Genomic DNA, 20,614 nt, shown 5'->3' on the forward strand with positions numbered 1-20,614 from the left:
CTTTGAGCGTGGTCTCGCCCTTTGACTCTGACTGGGAAGAGTGGGTCTGATAGCAGAAACCTTTGGACTTATCAGGCTCCCACCACTCTGGGAAGGTGTCTGCCTGTGGCGGCTGCACCAGGCTGGGCTACAGCCTTTTGCCAAAACGGAGATGCCCATCTCTTAACGCTGGAGCAGAAACGGTTGGTCTGGAAGCAAAAGCCTGTTTTTCTTTGGGTCCATAACGGAAACTCTTGTGCTTTCTTTGGAATAGCTGGTGAAAGGGTGTAGATCACGGATGTCCTGTGGAATTGTAGTTCTCCAAAGGTGAGTGAGAGGCGGTGGGAGTTGAGAGACTCTTGCTCGGGGATTTTGTGCCATCACTGTCATCCTTCTGGTGAGTGGGATCATAGAGAGTGGAGGAGAGTTTGGGAAGGGGAACAGAGATTATGTGAGAAGGAGAGGGTAGACATGGGAATGGAACCTGACTGGACAAGGATTCAAGACTGAGGCAGAAACTGCAGGATAAAAGCAAGTTTAAGAGTAGTTTTCAATGTGTGCTGTCCTTCAACCCCTTGTGTTCCTCACATGGCTGCTGCTCTGGGAAGGCAGTATGGCATTTTGATTCCTGGTGTAGTGTTGTACTGGGGAAAGCTGGGTGCCTGTGGTGTATAGTTCCCTCTGCCCAGCCCTACTGTTGGTTGGTGGCTGCAACGTTGGGATGGGAAAGGGCAGTGGAAATGCGATGATGTGGCTTTTCTTGCTGGAGAGATTCCTTACTTGTGTTGGGAGCATCTCCCTCGAGCCAGATACCCTGTGTGTGCCCACCAAGGGGATCCACATGCTTCTCCTGCCCCTTGCTTAGTTGCCTGCACCACATCCTGTAAGGACTTGTTGGGAAAGTCTACCTAGAAGCCCTGTGATGGAGAAAATGCACAAGAAGGAGCAACCTTGTCTAGGGGAAGATGTCCCTGCCCATGGCAGAGATGAGCTTTCAGGTTGTTTTGGACCAAACTGGTCTGGGATCCTGTGGCTTGCTTGGGAGTTGCTCCTTGTGGGTGGTGGGAGAAGAAATGGTTTCCTAGTGCTGTGCACACACCTCCAGATGTGGAAGCCCCAAGCAAGGGGCCCTGTGCCACCTCCTTGCAGCACCAGGCTCCTTTGGCCAGCTGCTCCTCCTACCTGCAGCTTCCCTTTCCCTTGGCTTACATTCCTTAGCTTTGGGATTATGTTCTTTAGATAAACATAATCAAAATCATCAATCTTAGAGCCTTTTTATGTTTGTAGATGTCTTGGTGGTTTTTGAGTGGATTATGGCACCCATGAATTTTAGCTATTATAAAGAGCTCAATAAAGAAGTTATATGGGTCCTGTCCTGGTAGAATGCTGCTCTGCATGGTAGGTCCCACTTCCCAGGGAGGGACGTTCCTGGCAAGCTGAGCAGAGCTGGATTATTCACCATTTGTTCTGCCTCTACTGAAACACCCGTGTTCCACACCTCAGAGGAGCTTTGTTGATGTCGGATCATTTTTTCCCCAAATCAATCGAAATTGAGTCAGGGCACTTTCTGTGTCTGGGCTGGGTGAATACAGAGGGGAAGGAGGAGAGGGGCTTTGGCTGGAAGCAGGGGGACACTGTTCATGTTCGTTACTTTAGGGGAATCGCTCTGGACAGTCACTTCTGCTGTAGGTGGGTGCGGTTGTGAGCGTTCACCCGCTGCCGACTGTGACTCCAGAGTGAACGATCACCCCAACGCCAACAGAAATCGAAACTGTGGTGGTTTGCGGCAAAACATGCAGCCCCAGCCCTGCCCGGGGTAGGGACACGCGTGGGTTGGGATCCCCGGGTGGGTGCGAGCGGGGGGTGCTGGCTCTGCCGGCCCCTCGGGGGCAGGGGGACCCTCTCCCACCCTGCGCGGCTGCCCAGCGGGAGCAGGACCCGACCCCGCAGCCCGGGCACGACCCGCTCCTCTCTGCGCTCCGCCGGTGCCCGGGGGGGCCGGGGCGATGCCTCCCCCGCGGGGGCCGGGGCTGGGCCGGCGGCGGTGCCGTGTCCCGTCCCCTCCCACCGTGGAGCCAAGTTCAAACCGCGGGCCCCGGCGGAGCGGGACGCGGGGCCGGGCCGCGCTCCCCGGGGCCGCCGCAGGGGCCGCGCCCGCGGGGCTCCATGGTGAGTGCGCCGGGACCCCCCTTCTCCCCGGAACCTTCCTCCTCTCCCGGACACCCTTCCCGAGACACTGCCGCTGGACCGGAGTCCCCCGCACCGCCGGGATGGGGTCGGCTCGGCCGGGGTGGGACCTGTCGGGAGTTGGCTGATTCTCCTGGGATGGGGCTTGGACCGAGCGGGAGAGAGGCTGGTCCGGCCGGGAAGTGGCCCGGACTGGTCGGGATGGGGCCGGACCAGCTGGGAAAGGGGTTGGAGCAGTCGGAACGGGGCTGGCCTGTGTCAAGATGGGGCTTGGATCCGGCTGGGACAGTCGCGATAGGATGGAGCTGGGAGGCGGTGAGGAAGGGGCTCTGATCCGGCTGGGAAGGCTCGCCCAGCTGGGACCAGCCTGCTGTGCCTGGGATGAGGCTTGAATTTGGCTGGGGTGGATCTTGTACCTGTCTGGGATGGGGCTGGATGGGGCTGGTCCCAAGGGGGGACATGGAGGGTCTGTCCCTGCCCCAAGCTGTAGCAGGTGCTGGGGCTCTGGGTGGTGGCTCTTTGGGTTAGGAGGGTGTTGGGGTCAGGGTCCATCTGGCTGGAAGGACCTGTAGATCCCGGTGGGGTTCCCAAGCTGGCTGCAGGCGTTGCCCCTCATTGCCCCACTGGCTGGGACTGGCATGAGTGCCACCAGGAGCTGCTCTATCAATAATGGTGATTTCCCTTATCTCCTCATGTTTGCTGGAGGATTAGAGTGAGGAAGAGATTAGCTGTGCTTGTCCTGCTCCTGTGCTTCCCCAGGCTGTTCCTTCTCTGCCAGTCTCCCCCAGGAAGGGATGTGCCACCTGCCTGTAACTTGTTGCTGTAGGATGGGGGCAAAGGGAGAAGGAATAACCTTAAATCAGTTGTTGAACTCCTCCTCCTCCATCCTGAAAGGTGAGAATCCAGGAGCAGGATTTGTAAGCTTGGTCTCTCCCTGCATCTGTCACTTGTCAGTGCTGCTTCCCTGCTTTCTGTGGGGCGTGGGAAACACCTCCAGAACCCTCTGAGCTCCTGCCCCACCTACTCCGTGGGCTGCTCTGACTGTGCTTTCTCCCGTGCTGAGGTCTGAGCCCAGTGCCAGGCTTGACTGCCTGGGAGTGCTGGTGTGCTTTCTTCTGGAATTGGGTCCCAGTTGCTTAATAAGCCACTTCAGGGGTCAATCCTAGTTAAATGGTGAAATTGCATGGCCTTGTCTTCCCGGTGGAGGAGGCTTCCGGCAACCCTTAGACTTTGGACAGGGTGTCCTCATGGAAGCAGCGCTCTCCTTTGGTGTCCTTAGGGATTATACCCTTGGCTCTCTGCTGAATCACCTCTGGAGCAAGATCTCTTAGTGGGTTTGCAGGGAACAAAGGCAGCAGCACAAGGAGGCTCTTCCCTGGCCTTCCTGGTCCCTGGATGGAGCCCAGCATGGCTCTGCTGGAAGGTGTGTGCTGATTAAGGAAACTGAAGAGCCCAGTGGGATTTGTACCGGTTGCACGTGGATTTGCTCATCTCCTCACACGCCCTTGTGCTCTGAGGTAACAGCTGTGCCCGTGGGTTCCCAGGCTTGCGCTGTGTTGGGTTGTGCCTCGTGTCCAGTCACTCCTGCTGAGCTGTGGGAGAGTGGGGAAAAAGGTTTCTCACCCTTTTGGAGCCTGGCATCAAGTGGAGAGCACGGAGCAGGTTTTACAAACCCTCCAGATTCCCAGTGTAGGACAGGATGGATGGAGGCTGCCTGGGCTTGGAATTCAGTGAGGAAAATTCTTCCTTCTGGCTTCTCAGAGCAGAAGGTGAAGCTGAGAGCCAGAGGTGGCTGGGGGAGGGCAGTGACCCTCTGAGCTGTGCCGTGGGGCAGCAGGTGCTGGCTGCAGGCAGAGCTGCGGCCCCCTCCTCTCGCTCATACTTTGGCTGCGGTGCAGGGGTTGCATATTTGGAAGGAGCTGAGCTACCTTCTGCCTGCCCAGACCTGACAACCACGGGGTGGGGGGGGGGGGGTTGTTTGGAGAGGGTTGTGTTTGGGGGGGGCTTTTTCTGGCAGTGTGAAATGATAGAAATGCCAGGCCGGGGCCGCAGTGCTGTGCCATCGCTCAGTGATGCGGAGACGTGGTGAGTTGTTGAGCTTCTTTCTTGGCAGAGATTTTGGGCTCCCCATGCTCTCCCCTGCTGCGGGGCTGCTCAGATATCTCTGGTCTTGGTCACTTGAGCTTGTGCTGGCTTTTTTTCAAAGCCTTGGGACTCATCTCTCAGAGGGTCCATCCCCACCCTCCCTGTGCCCCTCCGCCAGCTCAGGTATCAGCGCTTGGGGTTCCCCTGGCTCAGCAGCAGCCAGGATGTGCTGGCAAGGGCAGGCACTTGTGCTGCTTCTGTCTGGCTCGTGATGAGGGCATCTGGGCCTGGGATGAGTGAGAGCTGTGGGGGAGATGGAAAAGTGTTGTAATAATTCCATCCGTGCAGCAGAGGTGTGGGAACGTCCTTCTGAGGTTGTTTGAATCCATTTGGGTACAGGTGTCGATGTTGCTGGTGGGCCCCTGGCAGCTCCTGCCTCCCATTCCTCTCTGAGGAGCAGGACACATCCCTCTCTGCTCCCTTTGGGTTTTGGTGGTTGAGGTTCTGGCCTTGAAATGCCACAAGCTGGGGACCTACTGGAACCCTGTTGGGACAGAGAGCTCAGGGATGAGTCCCATAGAATGACACAGGTCCCTGGCATAGCACTGTGCCAAGAACTTAGCTGGTGGCACCAGAGAGAGCTCTGTGTGTGCCATGGGCAGTGCTGCTGGGCTGGGCTGAAGGTGGAGTAGTTTCCCAAGGCTTTGCTCTGGGAAGAGACAGTGGAGGCTCCTCCAGCACACCCTGTGTCTTCAGGGACAGGTCTGATGGGGCTTGTGACTAGGAGCTGAAGGCAGAGCCTGGAGCATCCCTTCATCCCTGTCTGACTCTGAGCCCTTCCCTGGCAGATTTTCCCCCGGGCTCTCTCCTCTGCTGTTCTGCTGCTCCTGCTCGTGGCCGTGCTGAGCAGAGGCAGGAGGTGCAGCATCGCCAAAATCCTCCAGCAGTACCGCGCCGTCATCTTCCATGAGATCCAGAACCTGGTGAGCCGAGGGCGAGTGTCTGCCTGGGTCCCCAGCCCTGGCTCTGGGGAATGCTGCTGAGCTGGATGCAGCCCTGCTGTGGGATGTGGGGAGGGATGAGCTTGGAAGCTTAATACGGAGCTGGCTGCTTTGCCAGCAGTACTGGGGAGGGTGTTGTGTTTAAATGGGTAATTCTTGCCTCATGTGGGAGGCACCGATCCTGGGGGGTGCTGGATCTTCTTGCTTTTTTTCTCCAGAAAAACCTGAGTGGGTCGGTGCACAGGAGCGGGAGGGCTGGGCCGGCTTGTCGTTCAGACAAGGTGAGCGCTGAGGGACCTGGGGCTGGGGTGTGGTGTGGGCTGAGCCCTCAGGGAGCCACAGAACCCCCCTTCCTGCCCGGGGCCACGTGCCTCTCTCCTCTCCAGGACCAGAAGATCCTGCTGTCCATCTACAACATCACCATGTCCCTGAGGGAGGTGGGGGCCGGCACCCTGCACAGCCATGAGGAGCTGGCGGTCTGGAAGGTGGCCAAGAACACCGACTTCGTGCTCCGGGAGAACTGCAGGAAAATCAGCAAGGTGGGAACCCTCTCCTTCCCAGCCACCTCAGTGGCCCCCAGTTCCCCAGGGCTGTGGGCAGACCCTGCCCCACTGAGTGCTCTCATGCTGCCCATGAGGAGGCTCCAGGCTCTGCCTGCAGTATCCCAGGAGCTGGGGGATGCTGATGGCACATCCATCCTGGTGAGCTTTAGACTGGCCAGGGAGGCAAGTCCAGCTGTGGCGGTGTGGAACAGGCTGGTAGTGTTTTACCACCAGCTCTCAAGTGAGTTTTTCACCTGTGCCATCATGCCATGGCTGATGAGGAACACAAGACCTTGTCCTGTTGGGATGCACCTGGTGGGTGCAGTTCTGCTCTTGCTTCTGGGCGCACATAGGCAGGAACTGGGATTTATCCCCAGAGGGCTGGGTTCCCCTGGCATCCCCAGGGCTCTGTTGGGGAAACCCCATCCAGGAGGATCCCTATGGCAATCCCAGCAGTTCATTAACCAGCAGGGAAACCCCAGGGCAATGAGGCGCCAGATCCTGCCTTCCATCTCTGCCTGGCCCTGGCACAATGCTGGGACTGTCCTCCCTGCCACTGCTGGGGACATCCCCTGGGAACAACCCTGCCTGGTGTCTGCTGCTGTGGGATGGAGCTGTTGCTGCTCTGGAAACCTCATTTTGTGGGTGTGCTATGGGGTGAACGCTGCTGGTTCAGGTGGGGACAACCACCCCTGGGGACTCCTGGGGACTCGGGACCATGTCCTTGCCATGACCATGGGCAGTGTGGCCACCTCAGCCTGCAGTTCTGCCCACACAGACCCCACATGTGGTGGCTTTTGTCCCCTGACTAACGTCTGTGTGACGGTGGGGGGGATTTCTGCTCCCTCCCTCGGCACACCGCCCGCAGACCCCGTTGCGCAGCACCCCGGCACAGCCCCGGCGCGGGGGACCCGGCCGCAGGAGGAAGCAGCTGCGGGAGATCGGGAGGAAGGCGGACAGGCTGGCGACCTGCTGGGAGAAGCTCTATGCCCTGCACGCACCCCACCAGGCACCCCGGCACTCGTAGGGACGCCCTCACCACGCGCGGGAGGGACGCGCTGCCCCGGCACCGGCTGCCGGTGGCTCGTTTGGGAACCTGGGACAAACTCAGCCCTGAGGGCAGCGGCGTTGCTACCGGCAGATGCTCGAGCTGAATTCATCCTCCTGTTCCAAGTGGTGCCCAGGGACCGGCTCCATCTCCCGTGGTTGGGGCTGGCAGGTTGGTTTGCTGCTGTGGGACGGCTGCGGCAGGAACCTGGAACACCAGAAACACTGGGAAGAAGGGGAAGCACTAAATACAGAAGGTGAGGTGTGGATTCTGCAACGCTCCTGGGCCTGCAGCACCTACTGCTCTCTTGGGGACAATGGTTGCATTTTGGGGCAGAAAGAGGACATGTGGGGACACGGCTCTGAGGGCTTTGTTGGAAGGGGGACTACAGTGCACCCACAAGGCTCTGAGGGTGGCTGGGCTGTGGAGAGGGGCATGTGTCCCTGTGGTACTGCTGGGACACACAGAGCAACTGGGCACCTGCAGTGGACAGGGAAGCTGGGATGCATCACTGGGCACCTCAGGAAACCTGGGTAGTACCAGTGTCCTTGGATATACAGAAAAATCCTAGGCAGGTGCTGGTGTTTGGGGCCAAGGCTCAGCCTTTGGACAGGCAGCACTGTGGGGGGACCTGGCTGCTCAGCTCTGCAGGTGCCCCAGCAGGGAGGCGATGGTGGGATGTGGGGTTTGGTGAGCTGAGGACCATCCTCTCTTGTCACCATGCTCTGCCAGCACCCTGTTCGTGGTCCCTGCTACCCTGTTGGGTGGCAAACAGCCTCTGGAAAGCCAGAAATAAAACCTCTCCTTCCTTAGAAGCACTTAGGGTTCTTTATCTGGTGATCCAGAGGCTCTTGTGCTGTGGATGGAGCTGGCAGGGTGCAGGGTCTGGGCATGGGGCTGTGGCTGTGCATGTCCAGGCAGGAGCCTGCAGCAGGGGTGGGCACCGTGGCATCTTGCCTCTGCCCTCTGTGCCTGCATCCCTGGCCCATGGGCTTCTGTTGGTGTGTGGGTGATGGAGGACAGGAGCTGCTTTCCTGGGAGACCATTTCTCCTCTGGAGCAGCGGCTGGGAGGGCCCACAGTGCGCCCCTGTGCCTCTCCAGCCGGGTGGATGCTGTCCCAGCCCTGAGTGGGGCCAGCCCGGCTCTGGAGGACACGAGGTGGCAGCAGTGGGCTGTGTGTGCTGAGCGGAGCCGGGCGCTGCCCACACCGTGTGTCCCCACGGCCACGCCAGCATTGCCCGTTCTTTTCCCAGCAGAGCCTCTGTCACCATCCCCGGTCTGGGCAGGGCTGTGGCCGGGGGGGAGCAATGGGGTGCTGCTGGTGAGTGGGACACCCACCCATGTGCCTTGGAGGGAATAGAGGGGCACGTTTCTCTGGGGTAGTCTGGGTGAGGTTCAAACATCCGACTGGGGAGAGGGATTTAGGGAGGGGAGGGCAGGGGATTCTCAATGGTCCTTGCCCACCCTCTCTCCCTCTGGGCTAGAAAGAGTTGGAGGGGCTGAAGTGCCAGGGTGGGTGAGAGAGGGCCCCTCCCCACCCTGAGCACACCAGAATTGCCAGGGTGTAGTGGGGTGCAGGCAGGACCCCTTGATTTGATGGGGCAGAACAGGGACCCTGGTTTGGGGGTGAGAGCAGGGGGCTGCAACTTCTGAATGATGCTTTATGGGGTCTCTCCAGGGCACGTGGGCCCTAGGGGGTGACATCTGCCCAGCTTGGGGCAGGCTGGCACCAGGGACCGATGGAGCTGCAGTTCAGCACATCCCAATGCCAGAGACCTCCCAGTGCCATGCTCCTCCCTGGCTGGTCCCATCATGCCTGGGCTCCTTCCTCCCGGCTCCATCCTCTTCCTTGGGAGAGAGCACTGCCCTTTTTGCTGCCTCCACAGGAGGTTTTGCACTGGCTTAGATTCTGAATTTCTTTCTTATTCCCCCTCCGTTATCCCAACCACCCTCCCTCCACATCCCCTTATTCTCTCAAAATAGTCCTATTGATGCTTGATATCCAATGGATGGGGCTGGGGGCCCCACCAGGACCACGTAGCTCAAGCACCAACAGGATTGGGACGGTGACTTTGGATAGGGTGACTCACAGCCTTTTTCTTTATCAAGGCTGGAGCAAAGTCCCCCCTCCAGTGACCTGTCAGCACCTTCCCAGATAAACCACAGCAGTAACTGCCTCTGTTCACTACCCTTCCCTCCCAGGCAACTGCTGCTGAACCGGGAACCCGGTGCAGCAGCAGGAATGAGTGCATGGAAAGGAAGGAAAGAGTGAAGGAAGAAGCAACAGGGAGGGAGGGGAAAAAGCGAGGTCAAAGCAATGGTGGAATCACAGCAAAAACAGCCGGAAAAAGGAAACAGGCCCTGAAAAGTCAAATAAAAATAGCAGTGAGGCGAACCCAAGTGTGCAGCACATGGGAGTGAGCGCATTTCCTTCGAGGGCAGCACCGCACGCTCCCGGCTGCTCCGGGGGGGCCGCTCTGATGTGGCTCCAGCTGCCGCCACGGCCCCCCCACCCTCCTGTGCTGTGCCAGCCCCTTGGCAGCCGCTGGGCGCCCTGCCAGCCCCCTCCTTGCCCGTGGTCCCTGTGTGCCTTGTGCGAGCCCGCCCGGCCCGGGGGCTGCAGGGATGTAGAAAAGGTGCACACACATGTTAGAGCTGAGGGGGACGCACAGGGTCGGGGGGGGGCTCGCTGGCCGTGCCCACGCCCTCTCCTCGTGCCCTGTGCCACCAGCGGGTTGCCTTGCCAGATGCATCCAAGCGCTGTGTGAGCAGCGCGATCTCGGCTCCCTCCCTTCCCTGCTTGTTTTGCAATCATGGCAGGGTCCCGCTGGGAGATGGGGGTTGGAGGGGGGAGGCTGTGGGGACAGGGATGGGGACAAGGATGGGGGCTGGCACTTCTTGCCAGCACCAGTGGGTTGCATCCCAACCCGGCTTTGGGCTGAGCTCGGAGGCAGCAGCAGAACCCAGTGGGCTGGGGCACTGTTCTGCAGGACAGTGCTGGGGGATCATAGTGGGGTACTGTGCCCAGGGACCATGGTTTGGGACCACATGGGGGTATAGTGCCCAGGGACTGTGCCTGGGGAGCTCTGCCAGGGGGCCACACAGGGTCACCATGCCTGGGGACCATGCAGAGGGACAGTGGCTGCTGAAGTTCCACACAGGCACATTTTGCCCCCCACACCACCGCTGTCCCACCGAAGTGCAGCTGACCCAAGCTATCCCCATCTCGGGGTGCCAGCAGCCCCCCGGCTGGTGTCCGGGGGGCCCTTGCCCACATATAGCCCCTGCTTCAGTCCTCACCCCCCTGTCAGAGGGGCTGGGGGCCCATCCCCTGGCAGCCCCGGCGCTGGGGGCACTGGCACACGCAGGCTGTGTCTGACAGAGCAGAGCAGCGTTTTGTTCTCTCCCATCTCCCTGCAGCATTGTGAAGCTGCTGAAAGCCCAGATTTACAGTGTGATAAACGCTGGAGGCTCTGCGGAATATCTGACTGCTCCATCCTTTGGAGGGCGGTTGGTTTGGAGGAGCAGGGAGCGCCGGGCAGCACACCCAGAGGCGGAACAGCGGGTCCTGGGGGGCAGGGATGGCCGGGAGTGGGGCTGATGGAGCCGTGCCACGACCCAGGTGGGTCCCAGCACTCCCAACCGTAGGTCACCGAGTGCCTGAGCCCCTCCGGGCAGCGGGAAAGTGCTGACCCCCCTATCATTTCTTGGGCCTGTTGCTGGCTTTGAAGCATCTGCCGACCAGATTGTGCCGCGGCGTGCCGGGGTGCCCGTGCCAGGACATGCCAGCCGGGAGGCGGGGTGCGCCCAGGCCCAGCTCCGGGTGTGCTCCCTCCCCGCGCCCCCATTGCCCGCTCCCCTGCCGGGTGCCGCGGGCTGCTCGGCGGGAGCCTGCGTCCTCTTCCTCGCTGGGAAGGGCTGGGAGATGCTGGAAAGCGGCTCTGCCTGCTCCACTACCTCTGACAGCAAGAGGTTTGCAGCTTTGAGGCTGCGTGTGCATGTGTTTGTGAGTGCTGGGATGTCTGTGCATGTGTGTGTATGTATGTGTGTGCATGTGTGTCTGGGCACATGCATGTGGTTATGTGTACACACATGTACATGTGTGTGCAGTAGTGTCTGCACACGTGTGTATGTGTGGGGTGGGTGGGTGCATGCAGTTCCACGTGTGTGCATGCATGTGCAAGGGTGGGTGCATGTGATCCCCCTCTACAGCTGGTTCCCAACAGGGTGGCTGCAGCCCCTGGTGCTGCTGACCCTGTGCCCCCTCTTCCCCGTGCTGGAGCCAGAGCCAGCATTGGAGCCAGCAGGCCTCGGCATGGGGGCAGCCAGCGGGACCGGGATGCCGGGCTCAGCGGGAGCACCAGCTCTCCTGGAGACTGGATGCGGCCGATCCAGCACCGATGGTATCACAGCTCCCCGGGCGGGTTCTGGCTCTGGAGGCTCTTGACACACAGCGGGAGCCGGGCAGTGGCGAGGGGCCCGGCCGGTCCCTGCTCCGAGTGGGCGCGCGATGGCTCCCAACATCATCGTGGGGCACATCCACACCGAGTTGCCAAGAAGCTGGGAGCCTGCTGGGGCTTGGCTGGGAGCTGGGGGGACCAAGCTGCCTCCTTCCCTCATGGCCCCTGGCCCCACTGCTCAGCCCGCAGCATCCTGCGCCGGGGCCCATTGTTCGGCCGCGCCGGGCTGCGGGGCAGGATTTCTTTGTCAGAGCTCGGCAATATTTTATTCTAACAATTAACCAAACACGCCCGGCCCCCCAAGCCTGTTTGTGATTATTGGAGGGTGAATTCCCCAGCCTCGCTCCCTCTTGGTGTTGGCTCTGCCTGGGGCTGCACCAGGCGGAGGGGATCCAGCCCCTCTCCCACCCGCTCAGGGTTGGGGACCCCCAACCGCGCTGACAGCTCCCCTGCTCCTGCAGACAGTGCTGGGGGCCTTGGTGGCCTCGACCCCCTTGTGAGCCCCTGAACATCGCCTGCATTGTCTCAGCAGCAGCGGGGTCCGTGGGGGCGCAGGGGCAGCAGTGATTCATGGCAGGGGGGATGTGAATCACAGCCCTCGCTCTCCAGGCAGGATGCGGCTCCGCGCTCCCAGCTCGCCTCATGCCAGCCATGGACTGCAGGCTTTGTCCTCCACAGGGTGGAAGCGGCTCACTGCCCGTGGTGGGATGGGATGGGGCTCTTCCTGGGATGCTGGCGCAGCTTTCCCATCTCCTGCTTTGGGGTGGGATGAGGGTCCTGTGGGCTGCGGGTGCCTCCTGCATCCTGGCTCTCTCTGAGGCTCCTTGCCATGCTTGGGCTGCGTCGTCATCACAGCAGCAGTGGTAAAGAAAGCTGTGCCTCCCTTTGCAAACTCTCCTGGAGAGTGAATTGCCCAGTGCAGGTTATCAAATCCCTTTTAAATCCTTTGCTTGTGGCCAGCTCATCCCATCTCCCTGTATCCCGCTGCTGCAGTTCCACCCTCCAGGCATGGGATGCTGAGTTCCTGACCTGGAGCCATGGCTTGAGCTGGAAGCCCTCTCCAGGTGTTGGCTGCAGTAGACAGGAGAGTCCAGAGTGAGAGTTGGAGCTGAGGGTCAGGGTGGGCACTGTAGGTGATGCTACCTGCCAAGAGTGAAGCAACTGGTGTCAGTGTCCTGCAGCAGGGCCGTCTGGATTAGTTGTAGGTTATTAGCCATCCCAGGGGAGACACCCTTAGCAGGTTGTTTCTCTGGCTGCTGCCTGGGATGGGTGGGTCCTGGGGGTGACTGGAGCAGAGGAGGGGGTTCGCAGCTGCAGGGTGGGAGGATGGAAGAGGGACCAGTGCTGTGATGCTGACCCAGCTATGCCAGAGTCCTTGGTGGCTGGAGCCAGGCACAGGGCAGGAGCAAGAACAGGCAACATCTCCTGCCAGCTGATCTGGGCTGGTGATATTCCCTGGCCCTCCCTGCAGCTGCACACTCAGCAGTGCCTAAACATGCTCCTTCAGAGCCAGGGCTCCTTCCTCAGTCGTGCTGCCTGCGCCCAGGCTCTCATCCTGATCCTGGAACTTAAAATACAGTGAGTCATCGAAGCAGAGCCGCTCGGGTGGCCGGGCCAGGCAGGGCAGCCGGAGCGTGGCACCGGTGAGCAGCCCAGCGACAAGTGAGGCCCCGATGGCCACCGCCAGCCCTGCTGCCTGGCACAGCGCCTGTCTGCTCACCCCACCGTCCCCCTGCTGTTCTCCCACCACCTCACTGGCATTGCCCCCAGAGGGGGACAGCTGGGAGACGTAGGACCTGGAGGTGTCCTTGGGTGCCACCAGGATGGCCACGGCGCTGGCTGCAGCACCGAGGATGCCGGGCAAGCCGTGGAGGTTGTGGATGCCACACTGGTCCTGGAGCGCGAGCTTCCTTCCCAGGAGTGGGGTGAGGAACCTGAAGCCGAGGACACATGTCACAGCTGAGAGGCTGCCCAGGGCAAGAGCAGCCACCGGTGGCATGGCCATGTTGGCCACCGCGCCGATGGCCACCCCGCCGGCCAGGCTGCCATTCTGCAGGTGGCTGGGGCTGAGCTTGCCATCCCTCTCCAGCAGGCTGGAGGCCACCACGGTGGTTATGGCGCCAGCACTCATGGCCAGGAGGGTGTTCAGGATGGCACGGTGCTGGGAATCGCCTGGTTGGCAGAGGACAGCCACAAAGCTGGGCCAGAAAACCCAGAGGATGAGCATCCCCACCAGGGACATGAGGTCGGAGCGGGGCGTTGGGGTCTCCTTGGGGTGCAGTGGCTTCTGCCCTGCCCAGAACAGAGCCTTGGACACGCCGAGGCCGAAGTAGCAGGAGAAGACGTGGATCGTGATGGTGCCACCCACATCCAGGACGCCCAGACAGTTGACAATGACCCACTCACTGGCAAGGTAGGCGGGGACCTCACAGGTGGCCACGGCGAGCAGCTGGCAGGGGCTGCTCCTCCCCAGGATGGCCCCCACGGAGATGAGCACAGTCACGGCAGCGAACTCAGAGATGAGGAGTTTGTGGAGATCCAGGTGGACCTGGCCGTGGTGGAAGTGGTGGATCAAACCCTGCAGCACTAGCGCCCATTGCATGGAGAAGTTGAGCAGGAGGAAGTTGTGGGTGAGGGCGCTGAGCCCGTAGCGGGGCAGGAAGGTCAGCAGGAGCCCCAACCCCACCACCAGCATCACCTGGATGTCCTGGAAGAAGGGAAAGGTGCTGTAGATCTGGTAGGCCACCAAGTTGGCATCCTCTGCCTGCGCTGAGGGCTCATCAAAGGTGACGAAGAGAGCAAAGAAGAGGAGCAGGGCGCCCTGGAAAAACCCCAGGAAGAGGGGCAGGAGGTAACGGGGCTGGGTGAAGGGCAGTATGGCCATCCTGGAGTGGACAGGAGGGGATGGTGACTGGCAGGGTGCTGTCTTGGGGCAGCAGCCCAGCAGTGCTCACAGGGTGAGCTCTGCTTGCTCCTACATCGGGGGTTTTATGGCCACGGTTAATTTTTAATGGAAGATCTGAGTTTATGTTGCAGAAGAGGAGGGTTTTGTTCCTTTCTTCTTTAAATACAACACCCATAAATTAGCCACGTGCTTTTGTTTGGCCACCATAAAAGTGGACATTATGATTTTGAAGGGAAACAAGAAAAACCTGCCATGGGGCAGAGAAGGGAGAAGGATGATTGGTGAGGAGCTGGCCAGGGATGGGGGTACTGTGGCACTCACCCCATATAACCTACCCCCTTCCAGGAGTGGAGACTTCACTGCTGGAACCCAGGAGTGATGCTGGCAGCTCACACAAACCTCAGCTCCCAGTCCAGCTCTGCCACATCCCACTCCACGTTGACTCTGGCACTGCCACCACCCCCTTCTGCGGAATGATGCACGTTTTCCCCGGCAACTGCTTGGATTTTGGGAAGTGCCATGAAGCTCCAGAATCAGGGCTGAAAAGATCATTTTCTCACAGGTTTGCGTTGGCTTAAATGGCTGGAAATTCATTAACAATTAGCGCGCGAGAAAAACAAAGCCCAGAGCAGCCAAGCAGCTACCCCGAAGTTTCTGGGTTGCTGCTTAGTGTGACATTTTGCCAGTGAATGTCTGGAAAAAAAAAAAAATTAAAGAAAAAATATATGAGAACCACAAGAACAAAAGGCAGAAGGGTTGGTAAATATTTGTTCCAGAGAGGAGATATTTTTGTGCTGTCCCTGATCTCAACACCCCTGCCGCGGGCGCTGGCTCCGCGCCGCTCTTCGTCATTGTTACTGGAGGATGAGGCAGGCGAGGGCGCAAAATGGGAAACAATTGTTGAATAATCTGCGCGAGGCTCCTCTGCCAAACCATCCCCGGCCATTTTTCAACCCAGAGATGCTGGAAATGGGGGCGATGTATAGGAGGAGGTGGTGCTTTGAAGGCAATGCCTTTGGCGGGTGAGGAGGGGTTGTGTTGCACCCAACAGAGGGGTGGTGGGAGCAGTGAGGGTTTTGGGATGGGAGACAGGGTGCTTTGTCCGCCCCTGATACATCCCTGCTGCATGGCTGGTGATGCTAACGGCAGTGGATGCTCCCGTGGGAGCATCCTCACCCAAGGAAATGTGGGGCTGGGGTCCCCGCAGTGCCATATGGCTCTCTCTGGTGTCCTCAGGGTGGCTGGGGTGGGATGGGATGGGGTGGGATGGGATGGGATGGGATGGGGTGGGATGGGATGGGATGGGATGGGATGGGTGAATCGGCAGGATGCTCCCATTGCTCCTGCTTCTGCCTGCACAGGGACACAGCCCAACCCACCTCCTCTGGCTGCTGATGGCTCTCACCTCCACCAGGCAGTGGGGATGAGGACCAAAGGGATGCAGGCAGAGCCTTCCCCATCACTTGCTGGGGTACAAAAGGCAAAGAAAGGGATTTCAGCTTCTGACCTCTCACCTGTGCCCTTCGTATGCCACATCAGCCCATCCAGGGGGTTTTCAAGGGGACAGCTTGGCACAGTGAAACCTCTTTGGTTGATGGTGGGTGAGACACAACCCCAGGGAGATGCTTGGAGCAGGTCGTGCTCCTGAGACGGAGGAGCCAGGCTGTTCTCACAGAGCTGAGGAAATGTTTTTGCTCTGGCTTGGTGTGCCAGAGAACAGTGTATCTCCTGGCACATTGGGTGTTGCCTGGTGACCCCCCTCCTTCTGCCCACAGCATCTCAGCCTGCCCCTTCCCGCTCTGGTTTGGGCTTTTTTAAGGTGGTGTTAAATAAAATGCTAAAAGAAAAAGCCATGGAACAGGTCTTTTAAGAAACAGAGTGCTTGGAAGACTTCAAGGTTATGGCACAGTGCCTCCTGAGAGGAGGAGAAAGATGCTGGAGGGATGTGTCCTTGAGCATCCCAGTGCTGCCAGATCTGCTGGAGAGGACAAGAAACACATTAGGAGTTTTGGGTTGTAAATGCCCTGGATCATCTCTGGCAAGGAGTAGAGGTGCAGGGCACTGGAAGGTCAGGATGCCTCCACTGGACTCTGTGTGCTGGGTCAGCAGATTCCAGGAGGGCACATAGGGAAGTGGCAGCTCAGGACTGGGCTCAGTGTTTGGTGATGGGATGTTTCGGGGGATGACATAGCTCTTATCTTGGTCAGTGGGGGATAGGCAGTTACAGGCTCAGTGGGATGTTCTTGGACACATGCTCTTTTTCCACCTGGAAATTTTTCTCTGGCAGCACCTGGGCATTTGAGATGCTTCTCTGGGCTCCCAGAGTGGCAAAAGCCAGTGGAGGAGGTTTCTAATGACCCACAGCCTTTCACATCCCTGCCAGCAGCACCCTCTGCTCTGCTGCCTCTGTGGGGTCAACCACCACCAGGCTCCTTTGATGAGATGTCGGGTACCACCATCCTCTTCCCTTGGGAAAAGGGCGTCCTGTGAGCCTTTCCACTTCCCAAACCAGATGAGACACAAAGAACAGCGATGCCCAAGTGCTCCCCAGACCAAAGACCCCACAGCAGAGAGGGGGAAACCCCACTGGGACACAGATTAAAAAATAACCTTTATGGCACTCATAAAAGAAGGTCGAAATTCCAAGAGGTCACTGAGAAGGTGAAAGTCCCCCCCTGGCCCTGGGGCACCCTTGAAGACAGCGAATGATTAACCCCGTGGTGCAGGGTGTGCCTTCAGGATGCCATGGTCCCTATGGGGAGAAGGTCCAATCCCTCCGGTAACATTTTCCAGGCACAGCGAGTTTTCTTTCGGCACTGAAGGAGAAGGGATGGAGGAAGCATCTGGCGAGGGCTTGGGCAGCGGGGAGGGAGGGGAGCATTGAATTCCACCCCCCACATCCCCCTTTCACTGGGGGGGCAGTTGTTTTATGGCAGGAGGACTGGGGAACCATTTTAGCAGGATCCACGCTGGGACTGCTGGAGGAGTTCCCTGCTGAGGGTTGGATACAAAGAAAAGCTGAATTAACCGAGGGTCATATAAGGCAACAGGATCTGACAGATCCGAGCCAATATATGCTGGCAGCAGCCAGTCCATGGCACTGTGAGAAACACTCCTGCAAATTTAACAAATCCCCATGGTCTAGAAAGTCATGTACAAGAAATTACTAATGAAGGGATCTAGTCATATCTGGATTTCCAGACGTTGGTCATGCTCCCACTGCGTTCTTCAGGCCATATAAGTACATGGATCTCAATCCCGGGTGCTGGAGACCAAGAGGATTGTTACGATCATCTTGTCTGACCTCCTGCGTCAGACGAGGGCTCCCGGTGAGGAGGGGATGCCGGGCGGTGGCGGCCGGATCCTGTGGCCGTGCCAGGCTGGGGATGGATGGAGAAGCCTGAAGGGGTGCCGGGCTTTGGAATGCCACCATGGCAATGGAGTGGCTGGGTGCTCCCACCCCGTGGTGACGCACTGGCACCCAGAAGGGTGCTGGGGACCCGCTGATGGGCAGGAGGGATCAGGATTTCCAGCTTCATCCCTGCAGGGCAGTACTGTGTGATAGGAAGGGAGTGCCAATGGCACCCCCAGCCATGGCATCATCTTCAACCCACTGCTCCCTCCAGCCTGGAGCACCCCAAAATTCTCCATTCCCTAAAGATCCTGCCAGCTTGCTCCTGCAGAGCTCCAGCTCTGTTCCATCCCCTCCGTAGGTCCTACATAGCCGCCCGCTTGGTGCCCGAGAGAGCCGGGAGCGAGCACCGCGAGTGTTTTAAGAGCTCCGGACCAGCTGTGACCCTGTGAGCCCCGGTGCCGGCTGTCATGTGGTGGGCAGGGGGCCAAACCCCCCCTCCGCCCTCTCCTCAGCCCCTCACAGCCAGGTCCTACCGGGGGGGAAGCGGGGGGACACAAAGCCCAACAGACGTCACCCCGGCATCACGCGGACCGAGTGGCCTTCTCCATCTTGTTAGCACATTGTGTAACACAACATGTGGAGGCGCTGGGACCGCACACGCATGCAACTCCCCGACAGCCCAACTGGGGGAGTGAGGGGGGGGGAGAAAAGAGGGAGGCAAAAAAAAAAAAAAAAAAAAAAAAAGAAAAAAAAAGAAAAAAAAGAAAAGGAAAAAAAAAACAAAAACCAAGAAAAAAAAAAAAAAAAGGAAGCAATTTAAGCTTTGAATCTTTCTCTTTAAAATGTTCTCATGGCTTCATTAGAATTTGCAGCCACAGAGGCTTTGAAGAGCATGGTATAAGGAGTGAAACATCTGGAAAAATTAGGATTAATGAAAACATAATTCCCAAGACTAAAGGAAAGATTAATCCTGCGTTACCACTTGTGTGTTCCACAGCTTTTCCCCAGCTCGTAACGCTGAACTTATTAAATCGCCCTGAGCTGAGTTTTCCTTTTCTCTCTCCCTCCCCTATGGAGCCCAATGGAAGTGGCTGATGCCAAATGTAAGGATAACCAACTGTGCTGGGCAGAGCCAGCGCCAGCACATCCAGCCCTGCACCCAGGTGGGCACCCACTGCCCACCACACCTGTGGGTGGGGGTCTCTGGGCGGGGATGAGGGTCCGGCAGGTTCCGGGGGGGTCTGTGCTGGGGCAGTGGGTGCTGCACCCTGGCAGGGCTGCACCTGCTCCTGCCTGGGGTCCTGAGCAGGATGGGGACCCACTGGCTTGTGGGGCAGGGGATGCTGGGGAATTAAAAGATAAATTAATGAACCCCCTGCTCTGCTGTGGGATGCTTGACCAGGGTGAGAACAAAGCGGCTCTGAGATGCTCGTGTCACTGGGTGGCACTCCTGAAAGTGTGAGGGTGATGTGCCCTGGTGATGTGTCATTCCATGTCATGCTGTACCGCGCTGTGCCATGCGTACCATGCCGTTCCATTCCATGCTGTGCCATGCCATGCCATTCAGGGTTATACTGTGTCATGCCATGCTGTTCCATGCCATTCCATACCGTGCCATGCTGTGTTATTCCACACTATGCTGTCCATGCCACATGCCATGCCCATGCTGGCACCACCCTCTGCTCCAGGATCCAGGCTGTAAGCAGGGTGCTGGGACCCACCAGCCCTGTACTAACCAGCAGCGCTGGGCTCTGGGGACTCTGGGGCTGTGTCACACTGCAGTGCTGGAGGGTACTGGGGGGTCGCGTTGGCTGTGCCAGCCCCTGTTTGAGCCCCCTGGGGAGTGCTGGTCCAGGGTCTTGGGCTGCTCCAAGTGGAGCTCAGCCGTGTTGAGGGGCCCTCTTGGTAAGATGCTCCTGGATGACAGACCCCTTGTCCCTGCAAAATCCTGCAGCAATTCCTCTCTGTTTGGGGCAGTGATGCCACCAGCAAATACCGTATGGGTGCCATGGCTGGTTTGGGGGTCGCATCAGATGTTTGTCCCTGCAGTTTCCTCACCGTGGACGCTAGTTTGCACACATAGGTGGGGCTGGGGTTGGAGTGTGTCTCTCCATGAACCAAGCAGCAGTGTGGCCTATGGAAATGTGGTGCTCCTTGGGAAGAATGAAAACAATGAGAGCTCACTCCATCACATCTTTATCCATCCCACACCGGGCATGGGGAGGCTGGGCAGTGCTAACTCCACACCTAGGCTGGCTCTGCTGACCAGCTCACCACAGCAGTCCCAGCAGCCAGGGCCAGCAAGTGGCTGCAGCCGCCCACAAGTACTGGGAAGGAAGGGTCTGCATGAGATGGGGACAGGGAGCAGCACCCGCTCTGCCAGTCTTTGTAGGGATTTGGGTGGGATCTTGCCTGCTGGGCACTCCACACAACATTCGGATGAGGGAACCAGATGTTTTCTGCACCCCCTCCTTACCTGCTGCCCCCAGTGAAGCCAGGACTGCAGCTGGATGGGGCCAAAGGCGTTTGACCCGTGCAGAGGGGAAAAGGGCTCATTTGCCCCAGGAACGGGGGAAAAGGGGTGGAAAACGGGGAAAAACATGGAGTGAGGGAGGAGGCAGTGAGCCCTGACCACTCCCCAAGAAGGGGAGGCTCCCAAGGGACTCAGCGGGACCCCGCTCCCTCCTTCCCACGCTGATGTCCCGCTCAGCTCCCGCCTGTTTTCCAGAGAGGAAACCGGCAACCTTGCTATTCTTTTTTTTCCAAAAAAAATTTTTTTTCTGTTTTCCTTTTTTCTCCCAGTGTGAGCGGCGGGGCCCAGCTGGGGGGCAGCGGTGCCGGGTGCCGGCGGGCGCCAGGTGCCGGCGGGGCGGCGCGGGAGGTGCCCGCCGGCCGCGGGGGGACAAAGCCGGCGACAGCCCGCGGCGCTCGCGGCCGTATTGTGCGAGCGAGGACGAGATGGATGAAGGTCACATCCTGCCACTCTTCCGATGCCCGGCACCAGGAAAAAGCTGCGCTTTGTAAATACAAAAATAAACAACAAACTCTTCC

General features: G+C 59.0%; 2 protein-coding genes across 2 annotated transcripts; one reads left to right on the forward strand and one right to left on the reverse strand.

Moving 5' to 3' along the window:
• Nucleotides 1–1,985: 1,985 nt before the first annotated feature.
• CUNH20orf204 (chromosome unknown C20orf204 homolog) lies at nucleotides 1,986–7,657 on the forward strand. Its single transcript, XM_039382970.1, has 5 exons — nucleotides 1,986–2,148; nucleotides 5,086–5,234; nucleotides 5,471–5,533; nucleotides 5,639–5,791; nucleotides 6,663–7,657. The coding sequence occupies exons 1-5, from the start codon at nucleotides 1,986–1,988 to the stop codon at nucleotides 6,819–6,821; spliced, it is 687 nt and encodes a 228-aa protein (XP_039238904.1). The 3' UTR covers nucleotides 6,822–7,657.
• A 5,135-nt stretch (nucleotides 7,658–12,792) lies between these two features.
• On the reverse strand, nucleotides 12,793–14,187 carry LOC113982388 (ammonium transporter Rh type A-like). The gene has a single exon (XM_039382971.1). The coding sequence runs from the start codon at nucleotides 14,185–14,187 to the stop codon at nucleotides 12,793–12,795; it is 1,395 nt and encodes a 464-aa protein (XP_039238905.1).
• Nucleotides 14,188–20,614: the final 6,427 nt, after the last annotated feature.

This window comes from Pipra filicauda, unplaced genomic scaffold (genome assembly GCF_003945595.2).
Source record: "Pipra filicauda isolate LSUMZ 115617 unplaced genomic scaffold, ASM394559v2 scaffold291_size933811_pilon, whole genome shotgun sequence".
Lineage (NCBI taxonomy): Eukaryota > Metazoa > Chordata > Aves > Passeriformes > Pipridae > Pipra > Pipra filicauda.

Excerpts from the sequence above, each read along its gene's own strand:
- CUNH20orf204 (XM_039382970.1), top strand. The coding sequence starts at position 1,986 with ATGCCTCCCCCGCGGGGGCCGGGGCTGGGCCGGCGGCGGTGCCGTGTC. Across the intron at positions 5,235-5,470 it reads TCCATGAGATCCAGAACCTG|AAAAACCTGAGTGGGTCGGT; the intron begins GTGAGCCGAGGG and ends TTTTTTCTCCAG. Across the intron at positions 5,534-5,638 it reads CGGCTTGTCGTTCAGACAAG|GACCAGAAGATCCTGCTGTC; the intron begins GTGAGCGCTGAG and ends TCTCCTCTCCAG.
- LOC113982388 (XM_039382971.1), bottom strand. The coding sequence starts at position 14,187 with ATGGCCATACTGCCCTTCACCCAGCCCCGTTACCTCCTGCCCCTCTTC.